At 41.6% G+C, this 13,085-nt stretch overlaps 2 protein-coding genes across 2 annotated transcripts; both read left to right on the top strand.

The window, feature by feature from the left end:
- Positions 1-127: 127 nt before the first annotated feature.
- Positions 128-1,903, top strand: LOC112231143 (protein EOLA1). The gene is made up of 2 exons (XM_024397718.2): positions 128-729; positions 842-1,903. The coding sequence occupies exons 1-2, from the start codon at positions 471-473 to the stop codon at positions 1,054-1,056; spliced, it is 474 nt and encodes a 157-aa protein (XP_024253486.1). The 5' UTR covers positions 128-470; the 3' UTR covers positions 1,057-1,903.
- A 1,038-nt stretch (positions 1,904-2,941) lies between these two features.
- LOC112231142 (high mobility group protein B3) lies at positions 2,942-6,454 on the top strand. Its single transcript, XM_024397717.2, has 5 exons — positions 2,942-3,067; positions 4,580-4,784; positions 4,936-5,081; positions 5,319-5,493; positions 5,639-6,454. The coding sequence occupies exons 2-5, from the start codon at positions 4,635-4,637 to the stop codon at positions 5,768-5,770; spliced, it is 603 nt and encodes a 200-aa protein (XP_024253485.1). The 5' UTR covers positions 2,942-3,067; positions 4,580-4,634; the 3' UTR covers positions 5,771-6,454.
- The last annotated feature ends 6,631 nt before the right edge of the window (positions 6,455-13,085 follow it).

The following is a 13,085-nucleotide window of genomic DNA, read 5'->3' as shown; positions in this document are numbered from 1 at the left end:
ACTGGACGTCTACGGACGTAGAACGCTAGCTATTGTGGAATGAATGGATTCCTTGTACTTGTCAGTCACTAGATGGCACTATGCTCCCATTCTAAACATTTTGGAACTCTCATTACCTTCCTGAGACGTTTTTGTTGGATTTAAACAGGAAGTGTCTATGGTTAGTCTTGTAGCTCAAAATTACGTTTACGGTTCCGTCGAGGATTTGCAGAGTTAATTGCATTTGTTATACCAAGGTCTCTAGACAAAAGTCAACCATTGTTACTTACAATTACAATCGGATACATGTAGCCAGCCAGTCAGCCAGAGATTAGTGCGACACAAGCGCAGAACCTACTAAAGGGGTCGATTGACTGCGTGATTATGATGAGTGCAACAGCCATTTGTACTTACTAGCGCAGTATCTTACGAGTGGTTTAGAGTGATAAAATACCTAGCATCTGGTTGTAACATATTCACGTTGAGTGAAGATGACATTACAAGTGGGTTGCCTATCATTCAGGCAGCCGTACGCGGGGTTAGTACTTAATGGTGTAAAAAGTATTGAGACACGTTGGCGCCCCTTGTTGTCCGCAATGGAAAACTGCACTCTAGCTATTCATATTGCGCAGAAGGACTGGGAGGGCGACCAGTGGAGAGACATGCTCACCAATACATTTGGAATGAGCCATATGCAAATAGAGGAGCTTCTGGCGTCAGGTGACAGATTCGGCCGTGGAGTCGTGGCAGGTAAAACAGTACTTTTGAATGAGTGGAGAAGGAGGACATACACAGCACATCTCATGCTTGATTTAAACTAGAGTTGATGAATATCCAACCCCCTGTCATTTCCTTGTTTCAGGATTGGTGGAGGTGGGGGAGACTTGGTGCTGCTCTGACAATGTACCAGAGGAGGATCTGAGGGAGATGGAGAAGGCAGCAGTGCTCACTGGGCTCACAGAGAAACACCTCACACAGCTGTCAAACCCACGCTGGCTCAAGGAACCACTTTATGCCAGAGGTCACAAAGACATTTGGACAGTGGACATCCCAGTACAATTACTGCCATCTGCGTAGAGTAGTTGTAAAAGAATGTATACTAACACGTTTCTAGAGATGACACACAAGCTTTAAGGTGGAATAAATTACCAATGGACTGCATTGTGAATGATTGTATATCCTGCATGTCTAAAACCCTTATATTGACACCATAACTTTGTTGCAATAGGCATTTATTATTCATTTAAATTTGTCTGCAGGGAGGTAGGGCAATCATTAGAGCTCTGCGAGGTGAAGCCCTGGGGGTAAAAGAGGGTGGGGGTGCCATTCCTGCCATCACTAGTTGTACACCGAAGGTGGTCATGTGTCTGGTGCTGTGCTTGACAAGATGCTTGGGAATTCCTCTGAATCTGCAACTCCCCAGACATCTCTTTGAGGACGGAGATCAGCTTGGGTAGTAAGCCAGTGCTGCGGCTGCTAGAGCTGGTGCTGTCATCACTCCTCTCAGCCTGGGCTGGAGTGCAGATGTCTGGGGCCAACTACATGGCTGAAGTGCTTAGGAGTGGAGCTCTGCAGTTCAGCCTAGTCAGAGTTGCGTTGCCTGTGTCTGCCAAGCTTGGGCTATGCTGGTGGCCAGCGCTGTTCTTGTTGCTGTTACCCAACTTCTCCCTCCTGTGCCAAGTCTCGTGCATTTGAGCAGCACACATCTCTTCATTTGGGGTAGTAGATGTTTGAGTCCTTGGCAGAAATTGGGATTGGAGTAGTATTGCAACGGCAAGGTAAAAAAAAATCAGTGTCATTCAATTAGGTCACATGTCAAAATGTAGGCCTCGGAAACCACAACAGCATTTGATATTCATACCAAAGGTGCCTTTGACGTGCATGCTTTGTATTCCTCAGCAATAAAGGTGCTAAGTGAAGTCGATCTCGATTACCAGGGAAAGTTATTTTAAAGCCATAGATGTTGAGTTGGTCCACAAAACTCTTCAAGACAGTAGTTTGAAAGATTTTGGTGGTTCAGTGCGTTTCAGCACCTCCGACGTGAACAGCTACTCGTCTATCACTATGTACATTCCGGTCTGGTCCCATTTGATAAGATTCTATAATATCGCTCTCTACGATAGTCCACATTCTTTTGGGTAATGAAATGTTGTACAAGTTGGCATCCACCGGTGCATTTTGAGTCTGAGCAGTGTCTTTCCGTGGTTTCCTGGAAATGGTTTTCTGAGCAAGAATCTGGAATGCGACTTTTTGTCCTCGAGTTGAGGACTCGGTCTTTGGTAACCGAAATGTCACATACTTTTATTGTATTTTTTATATGCAACGTAGACATCTAATGATAAGATGCTAATTCTACTCCGATTTCAGAGCACTCTCGTCTGATTGTGCCAGAGCGCAGAATAACAGATGCATTCAACACCAATTAAATATGGCCGGTGTCAGTAAACGTCAGCAAAAAAAGCTAATTAAATTGTTGCCAGCAGCACAGTTAGTCGCCAACGCTCTGGATAACATGAACACAGCTTAACCTGCTCTGCTAGAGTAAGAAAAATGGCCAGTGAGGAATTCTCTAATTTCTGCCTGGAAGTAGCTAGCAAGCTATTTTGCGTGCTTGACTGCCGTTGTGAGTTCAGAACGCTCGGATTAACCCTACTCAACTAGAGCGAACCACTGAATTTTACGAACGCCCAGAGCACACTTTGAACGCTCTCTGGCACTCCAGAGTGAATTTACGAACGCACCCAGTGTCACAGTTCAGATTGTTACATTCCAAATCAAATGGATCAAACATTCTAGGTCTGTATATTTGGGGGAACGAGGATGATTCATTTATTTCACTGTATTGTAAGAAACGAAATGTCGAAAGCTTTGCGTGTTGGTCCAATTGAAGTTGGGATGTCATGAATATATAGTATGTGCTCTCCAAGGTGCTAACCAATACATACTAGTGGAGGTTCTTTCAAATATGTGAAACGACTATCCAATCAGACCGGTCTCGTAGTCAGCTAGCGCGAGGTTGTGTATGCTACTCAGCTGTTAAAGGGAAGGACTTCGGATCGTGTGACTGACTGCGCTCAAACAAACACAGGTAGGCAGACGACAGGGCCTATTGAAAACAATTGTTTGGAATATATTGGCATCCTATAAGAAATGTATATTTTGGTAGACTTTTTCCTCATTCTTAACAATGTGTTCATATTTCTATTCATAAAGTTTAATTCATTAGTGGTCTTTTTATATTAAAAAAAGGATTATCTGGTTCTTTGGGTAGATTATCGAAACGTAACATTTGTGTATTGAAAAGCATTGGAATTTGTTCGATTCAAAGTTGATTTTTAAAAATCTTTTTTTATATAAAAAATAAATAAATTAGACTGTTCATTGTCGAGCATATAAGTGCATTAAAATGGCTGGCCATTGAACGACTACAGTCAGCCATCAAATGTTATTTCAAGACTGAAAATCTAATGAAACGAAACCAATTTGTTTTAATCTCCGATCTACATTCCCTCAATGTCGAACCTTTTATTTAGTTTCTTTTGCGTCTCCTTCTGGTTTGAGTTTTCTGTGTTTGACTCGGTGCTGCCATCGCTATACCAGTCATGGCTGGCTTGTACAGCCTTTGTTAATGACAGCTCAGCTGTGCGCCGGGCGGTGCTTGGAGAACTTTGACAAGCTGATGTAATGTCCGCGTTTGGAAATTAAATGTATAGGTCTATAGAACTCGAAAGAAGCCCTTTTCAGTTGATCAAACGATTGAGATCAGAACGCATGTAATGCGTTGACGTTGTTCCCGTGCCATTTGTAATCCGTGGCTGTGTCTGAGTGGCTTTGTTGTTAAGCCCTCCCCTAGCAGGGAAGCCGAAGCCATTTTAATCAATGCAGTCCTATAGGAGATCTACCCTTCATTCGGAACCAAATACAGCCCCCATACAAGCGCCTTTAGAATTGTGTTCAAATGTGGTTAATGGGTCTGTTTGTGAAGGAGAGAAATACAAAACACGAAATGTTGATCAAATTAAAGGACAGTTTCTGTCATGAAAATTTATTGCACAAAATGGAAGATGAGTAATTCCTGGTGAGGAATTCGCTTCTAAACGCACGTTGGCCTATACTGAGTTGCATCACCAACGCATGCACTAAAAATAATGTATTTAAATTAGCCTAATCTCGGATGTGCGGTTTGACGGTGGATGACATGAGTAACCTAACTATCTCTTCAATCAACTAGCACATTTTCTACTTTGAATTTAAAGTATATATTTTTTTAACCATCCAGGCAGCATTGCTATCTAAAAATCTGTTATAACAGGCCTACTTTTTTAACCTACTTTTTAAGGCACTGTGTGGGTCGGCGTGGGCTAACCAACAAAATACGATTAAATAAATTAACTGTACAATAGCTTTATGAAAAAATATACATAACTTCATCTTCATACATAACACTAAACTTGTATTATGGGAATAGCTGGGCGTCTTGAAATACTTAAGTATAAACTGTCAGAAAATTTGCCCACCATAGAAGGATCATTGTGATGTGCTTTTGGGTTCCAGACTCTGGAGAGCATTTTAATTTAGTTTTAATGTCTTTGTCTTGTAGGAGCTGGTGGAAGAGATATTCTGGTGGTGCAAGAGAACATCCACCATTTTTCAGAATGGCCAAAGGTGACGCTCGTAAGCCAAAGGGCAAGATGTCTGCCTATGCCTACTTTGTTCAAACCTGCCGAGAAGAACACAAAAATAAGAATCCAGAGATCCCAGTCAACTTTTCAGAGTTTTCTAAGAAGTGCTCTGGAAGATGGAAGGTAGAGGAGCAACATGAAACGTTTAAGTATTTCAGTGTGAAACAATTTTGTCATGATCATTATTTTCCAACCTAATGGTACTAGGCAAGCATAGTCCAGTCATATCCATCGCTATGCCGTCTTAACATTTTACTTGCCACTTGTTTTTCAGACAATGTCTCCAAAGGAGAAGTCAAAGTTTGAGGACCAGGCCAAGCAGGACAAAGCGCGCTATGATTCGGAAATGACGAGCTATGGTCCTCCTGGCAAAAGGGGCAAGAAGGCACTGAAGGATCCTAATGCGCCAAAGAGACCTCAGTATGTCTATTCCTAAAACTCTGTAATCATTTATAGAATTGTTAATTCATTTAACTTCCGTCTTGCGCTATTTCACATAGGTGTCTTCAGATTCATTTTAATTAGTTGTGCTTTTGAAGCAATTTGTATTTGAAGTGATATTGATATATGCTGCTTATTGTAGACAATTCACAACAATGTGATTCCTTTTTGAAGGCCTGCAACAATCTGTAAAGACTACATTTCCTTCTCTTACAGATCTGGATTCTTTGTTTTCTGTGCTGAGCAGCGCCCCAAGATCAAAGCCCAACACCCAAGCTTTGGCATTGGGGATGTGGCCAAGAAGCTTGGTGAGATGTGGAACAACTTGACAGACTCCAATAAGCAGCCGTATCTTGCCAAAGCCAACAAACTCAAGGAAAAATACCAAAAGGTAACGCTGTTGAGAACTCTGTATTTGTCTCAAATGTGCAATTTAATGGTATTTTACCACTGTGCTCTGACTGGTGTCACAGCAGGGAATCACTAGCTAAATATTACAAAACCTGTGGATTAAGACTTTTGTTTATGGTTTCTAGGATGTGGCAGATTACAAAGGAGGAAAAGTGGGTGGGGCAGGAGCCTCTAAATCAAAGAAGGCTGATGATGATGACGACGATGATGATGATGAGGACGAGGATGATGAGGACGAGGATGAGGAGGATGATTAATCATCTTTGACAAATTAGAAAATGGTATTGTGTTTGGTGAGCAGACTCATCTGTAGGGTTCAATTGTCCTAGACCAAAACATCAAATTGGTTTGAAACTATTTTCTCCCTGTAGTTACTTTGTTTGTCCTTTGGGTATTTAACACTGTGCTCTATCAGTGTTCTCCTTATCCCTTTTGTTCTTCTCAGTTGAACAAGCCTATTTAAAGCAATAGCATAAGAGTTCATACCCTTTAACTCCTAAAAGATGTGTGTGTGTGCTACCATATGGCTATTGAAATAGATTTTATTTAATTGTTCTATTTTATTGGGATGTTCATTTCAAGGAATTGTAAGTTTGTGTTTAATAAGGGACTTGGACCAGTGTTTATCTGTATCTAGACACACAATCCATAGACTTCAGACAGTTGTCCAGTCTGACAACCAGGTATTTAACATTGCCCTGACCTATTATAACAAACGCCTGTGCTTGAAGCAGGGCTGATCCATTTCACTTTGTAATGGCTGAAAGGAATAACTTAGTTTTTTTTCTTTTCATTTGGTTAAGTGGAATGACTTTTTAGATGTGAGGATGTCTCCCTCTTGACTGACATTGACACTACATCTGGATGAGTTTCTTTGCACCTGCAATTTTGTTTTGTATGTTTAGGATACCTCTGGTTTAAAATAAATAACTACATTTTTACGTTGTGTGTGGCTCCAAATTGATTTCTTCCCTGCATTGAAAGGACTGCATTTTGTTTTATTTTTAAGTTTCTTTAGCTGTAAATGTATAACACTTTATGCAACATACTATTTTGATATTACACTACTGTTCAGTAGTGACTTCGACAGTCATTTGCCTCTTAAGTGGAAGAATATGTGAACTGGAGCCCATCTCTCCCCACATGCAACGGACAAAACACTCATCTGAGTGGAGTGGTTCACATGTTGGATAATAAATAACCTGCAAAAGAGCAACAAAAGGTTGTGTGAAAAGTCAATGAGAAATGTATGTTTTTAAATTACTGAACATCAAACTTATCAATAGATTTAAACCTTGACAAGTCTCCTGACTTACGACAAGGTTGTTAAATGGAAACTAGTGAATGATGCTGCTTGACAGGATGACTATCAAAATGTCACCTTTTTAACCATGACCATGGAAAAGGTTGAGGTTGCTGTGTGGTCCTTCAAGGTGACCCTGGAAATATCTTACAGCCAAGATCCTTTTGGATTGCTACCAGGGTTGCCCGGTCTATCAAACATTTTAGCCCAATGACATCTTAACATGAAATTAAGAATGTTACTAGAGAATTCGCCCTTATTAAACTCCAGATAATTTTCCTTTCGATGTCAATTTTGACGTATGATTAAGCAATACGGCCCAAGGAGGTGTGGTATATGGCCAATATACTATAAAGGACAGCCCTTAGCCGTGGTATATTGGCCACATACACGTTTAGCAGATGTTATTGCGGGTGTGGTGTAGTGAAATGCTTGTGCTTCTAGCTCTGACAGTGCAGGGGCATAGAATAGGATACAATATATGAGCTAGGAAATGCAAGGTATGTAGACAAAGTGACTAGTGTTCCATTTATTGAAGTAGCCAGTGATTTTAAGTCTGTATATAGGCAGCAGCCTCTATGTGCTAGTGATGGCTATTTAACAGTCTGATGGCCTTGAGATAGAAGCCGTTTTTCAGTCTCTTGGTTCCTGCTTTGATGCACTAGTACTGAGCTCGCCTTCTGGATGATAGCGGGGTGAACAGTCAGTGGCTCAGGTGGTTGTTGTCCTTGATCTTTTTGGCCTTCCTGTGACATCTGGTGCTGTAGGTGTCCTGGGGGCAGGTAATTTGCCCCTGGTGATGCGTTTGATAGACAGCACCACCCTCTGGGGAGCCCTGCAGTTGTGGGTGGTGCATTTGCCGTATCAAGCTGTGATACAGCCGACAGGATGCTCTCAATTGTGCATCTGTAAAAGTTTGTGAGGGTTTTACGTAGCCTAGTGGTTAGAGCGTTGGGTTGAATCCCCGAGCTGACAAGGTAAAAATCTGTTCTGCCCCTGGACAAGGCAGTTAACCCACTGTTCCCCGGTAGGCTGTCATTGTAAATAAGAATTTGACTTGCCTAGTTTATTTTTTTTTGTAACAGTATTTTTTATTGGAATTTCACACATTTTCACCCATATTAAGAGATACAACAGAGACAAAGCAAAACAAAAAAAAACAGCACTCACATATACCTACATATATATATACATACATACACACACACCCATACATACGTACACCATTTTCCTCTTCCCGCTCGGTGCTTCTCTCACCCCATCCCCATCATTGCGTCTCTCAATACATACAGTGGGGCAAAAAAGTATTTAGTCAGCCACAAATTGTGCAAGTTCTCCCACTTAAAAAGATGAGAGGCCTGTAATTCTCATCATAGGTACACTTCAACTATGACAGACAACATGAGAAAAGAAAATCACATTGTAGGATTTTTAATGAATTTATTTGCAAATTTTGGTGGAAAATAAGTATTTGGTCACCTACAAACAAGCAAGATTTCTGGCTCTCACAGACCTGTAACTTCTTCCTCTGTCCTCCACTCGTTACCTGTATTAATGGCACCTGTTTGAACTTGTTATCAGTATAAAAGACACCTGTCCACAACCTCAAACAGTCCGACTCCAAACTCCACTATGGCCAAGACCAAAGAGCTGTCAAAGGACACCAGAAACAAAATTGTAGACCTGCACCAGGCTGGGAAGACTGAATCTGCAATAGGTAAGCAGCTTGGTTTGAAGAAATCAACTGTGGGAGCAATTATTAGGAAATGGAAGACATACAAGACCACTGTTAATCTCCCTCGATCTGGGGCTCCACGCAAGATCTCACTCCGTGGGGTCAAAATGATCACAAGAACGGTGAGGCATAAAGGTTTGTATAAAATTTCTTAAATGAGTCATTTATCATTTTATTTTCATATAAATGATTGCCATCAGAATCAGTAATAGTAGCAATTGACTGAGTCAGCTCTCTTTTTAGCTAGGTATGCCAAGTACTTTCCTGGCTTATCGCCATGTTCATATAGCTTTTGCCTGACAACTCTCATTTTCTTTTCAGCGTCCTGTGTTAGGAGAGAGTCTAACGTTGATCTAATGACTGATATTTCCTTTAATAGGGCAGGAGTGGGCATTTTAATGTAGTCCTTCTCTTTAGTTCCTAATTCACCCTCTAACATTTTTTGCTTTTCCCGCTTTTTCCGTCTCTTAGTGGCTGTGTAGGACATAATCAATCCCCTGGCGTACGCTTTACAAGTCTCTTATTGGCTGTGTAGGACATAATCAGACCCCTGGCATACACTTTACAGGTCTCTTAGTGGCTGTGTAGGACAAAATCAGACCCCTGGAGTACACTTTACAGGTCTCTTAGTGGCTGTGTAGGACATAATCAGACCCCTGGCGTACGCTTTACAGGTCTCTTAGTGGCTGTGTAGGACATAATCAGACCCCTGGCGTACGCTTTACAGGTCTCTTAGTGGCTGTGTAGGACATAATCAGACCCCTGGCATACGCTTTACAGGTCTCTTAGTGGCTGTGTAGGACATAATCAGACCCCTGGCATACGCTTTACAGGTCTCTTAGTGGCTGTGATAGGACATAATCAGACCCCTGGCATACGCTTTACAGGTCTCTTAGTGGCTGTGTAGGACATAATCAGACCCCTGGCATACGCTTTACAGGTCTCTTAGTGGCTGTGTAGGACATAATCAGACCCCTGGAGTACAAATAGCTTTACAGGTCTCTTAGTGGCTGTGTAGGACATAATCAGACCCCTGGCATACGCTTTACAGGTCTCTTAGTGGCTGTGTAGGACATAATCAGACCCCTGGCATACGCTTTACAGGTCTCTTAGTGGCTGTGTAGGACATAATCAGACCCCTGGCATACGCTTTACAGGTCTCTTAGTGGCTGTGTAGGACATAATCAGACACCTGGCATACGCTTCAATACAGGTCTCTTAGTGGCTGTGTAGGACATAATCAGACCCCTGGCGTACGCTTTACAGGTCTCTTAGTGGCTGTGTAGGACATAATCAGACCCCTGGCATACGCTTTACAGTTCTCTTAGTGGCTGTGTAGGACATAATCAGACCCCTGGCATACACTTTACAGGTTTCCCAAAGGAGCAAGGGGTTCTGTTGCTTGAGTTAATAGAGAAAATACGACTATGCTTCCTATCCTAGCGGATAAAACAGACTGCAAAGACGTCCTGGGCACAAAAAAAGTAATCTAGTCTGACGTCCATGAGGTGCAGAGAAGAAAGTAACTCTCTGTTGGAGTGATGAAAAGTTCTCTAGACATCCACATACCCCAGATCATCACAAATAGCTTTAAGTGACTTAGCTTGAGTGGAGCTATACCGCTGGGAAACTTATCAATAAGGGGGTTCAACAAGCAATTAAAATCTCCTCCAACCACTGCAGTGTCCGAGTGTAATTCTGAAAAGTCTAGAAATACCATTGCGCCTTGAACATTCAATATCCAGACTGAATCCTACTGTGAAAGTGGGGTGGTATCTTTTTCCATGTGTTGAACTCTCCTATCTCACCGAGCATAAACAAACGATATGAACTCGAACTATACTATACCCAAAAATGAACCATGTAAAGGTCCAAAAGGGGGTTTCCCCACTAGCTAACATGCAGGGGATTTCAACTTTCCAATGTAGACTCTTAAGTCCGCATTGCCACGCAATAGCCTCATCCTTTATATATATGAAAATCAATAGAAGATTGAGACACCATTTTTATTTTATTTTTACCTTTACTTAACCAGGCAAGTCAGTTAAGAACAAATTCTTATTTTCAATGACAGCCTAGGAACAGTGGGTTAACTGCCTGTTCAGGGGCAGAACGACAGATTTTTACCTTGTCAGCTTAGGGGTTTGAACTCGCAACCTTCCAGTTACTAGTCCAACACTCTAACCACTAGACTACCCTGTCCCCCCCTGACTTGCCTAGTTAAATAAACATACAAAAAAAACTGTAAAAGTTTGAGGGTTTTAGGTGACAAGCCAAATTTCTTCAGCCTTGGTCTTTTTGACTGTGTTGAAGGGCTGAACACTTAGCACACATGCAACACCTCTTGTGTGTAACACGAGATCCACGTAAACACGTTGGGAGCGATGAAACAATCGAAGCCCGTTCATTTTCTATGAAAGAAGCGAAGTGGGCGGGGGGAACGTTGGGCGAGCATGGGCAGGGGGTGGGACCGATATTTGAATAAGCTGGACTCTGCGGTGTCATGACTGACTAATTGAAGCTCACTATAGTTTCCATCACAGACAAACTGAAAGTCTGAGTGGACCATTTCAGTTTGTCTGTGACGGAAACTTTAGTGAGCTTCGATTGGTCAACCACAACGCCCATGCTCACATCGCCCAACGTCCCCCCCCCCTCTCCCCTTCCCACACACTTCGCTCCTTTCATTGAAAATGAACGGGCTTCCATTGTTTCATCACTCCCAACATGCAATGTGCATCTGTTGTGTTACACACAGGTGTTGCATGTGTGCTGAGCATTCAGCCCTTCGACATGGTCAAAGTGAAGCTGCAGACAATCCCCAGCCTTATGGGGGATGGTAAGTGGCAGAATTAAGCCTCGTGAAGCTACTGATATGTTTCACCAAATCACCTAACGTCTTCCTAGCACCATAAAATACTGCCATGAATTAACATGGACTGGTAATGGAGACAATTGTTTTCCCAAGGCGTCAAACTGCCAAGGCGTTCACGCCACGTTCATGTCACCACACATCATGTAAGCGTAGTGTTCACGTCATGTAACGTGGCACTGACACGTCACGTGTAAGTTTATTATGAAAGATCTTACCATGAACGCCTTAAGGTCTATGTGTTACGCGTCACGTGTTAGTTTAAGTGTCTGTTTAGTTTATTATTAAAGATCTCACCATGAATGCCGTACCAACATCTACATGATTTTGTAAAAAGATTACTCTGGCAATTAAAAATACTAATTTCATTTGTCGATTTAGCTAAAATATGCATATCACCTCAATACAAAAATGATTAGGGTAGTTAATATCGCAGCCAGCAACCATTACTGTGTAGATACGCCTATTTCTCACATCAATACAGATCAATACAGATCAATACAGACACAAGGGCTTCTTTGTTGGAGGTAGTCCTATTCAGATGTAAGAGGTAGCCTAGGCCTCTAGTGGCGCATTCAAAACAACTCAGAACAACTTCAGTGTGTTCTAGATAACTGGGAACTTGGAAAAAAACTAGCTCAGAATGCCTAGTCTACTAGCCTATCGAATGTCTTGCTCAGTCTCAACATCACAGGAAAATATGGTTGGTTTATTAAATGCTGCGCAATTTAGAATATTAGTACTAGTGTCACACCCTGACCATAGTTTGCTTTGTATGTTTCTATGTTTTGGTTGGTCAGGGTGTGATCTGAGTGGGCATTCTATGTTGGATGTCTTGTTTGTCTATGTCTGGCCTGATATGGTTCTCAATCAGAGGCAGGTGTTAGTCATTGTCTCTGATTGGGAACCATATTTAGGTAGCCTGGGTTTCACTGTGTGGGTGATTGTTCCTGTCTCTGTGTTTTGCACTAGATAGGGCTGTTTTTGGTTTTCCACGTTTATTGTTTTGTAGTGTTTGTGTTTATCTTTTTTTTTTTTATTAAACATGAATCAATATAACCACGCTGCATTTTGGTCCGCCTCTACTTCACCTAAAGAAAACCGTTACAAGTAGGCTATGCCTACCGCAAAATACCAAAAAGACAGAATCGGTATGGGTCTATGCATAGACCAAACAGATTATCAGAAACACGCCTTTATTCAGGAGAATGGCATTGAATTAGCCTACTAATTTCAGTGCAGTTATGTTCTTAGTATAACCTTAGCCTAAACGGAACCGAAAACACACCTGCCTGTTTTGATCAAAGATCATGATCAAGCCTGAACATTTCAGCTGTTTGTCATTGATTTAGCCCATAATCACCTACAGATTTGATTCACATGAAGACCTATATTTAATCTGGATTTTCACAAAAAAATATCCTGACTAGGATCCTGACTTTTCCCCATGTTATCTTTGTTACCAGTTAGGCTAAATGTATTCCAATTAAGGTTTTGTTTTCCTATTAATTTGCATAGGCTAACCATAGCGATTAATGTTATTTACCATTGCTTTTATGAATAAACAGGCATCAGGGTAAAAAATATCACACACACAACACAGTCGTGTTACTCACTTTAGATCACAGTCAGCTCATTTCCACTCCATTCATATGCAAATAC

This window comes from Oncorhynchus tshawytscha, linkage group LG33 (assembly GCF_018296145.1).
Source record: "Oncorhynchus tshawytscha isolate Ot180627B linkage group LG33, Otsh_v2.0, whole genome shotgun sequence".
In the NCBI taxonomy this organism is placed as follows: Eukaryota; Metazoa; Chordata; class Actinopteri; order Salmoniformes; family Salmonidae; genus Oncorhynchus; species Oncorhynchus tshawytscha.
Note: the sequence above shows the minus strand (reverse complement) of the source record. Positions and strands in the feature narration are given on the sequence as shown.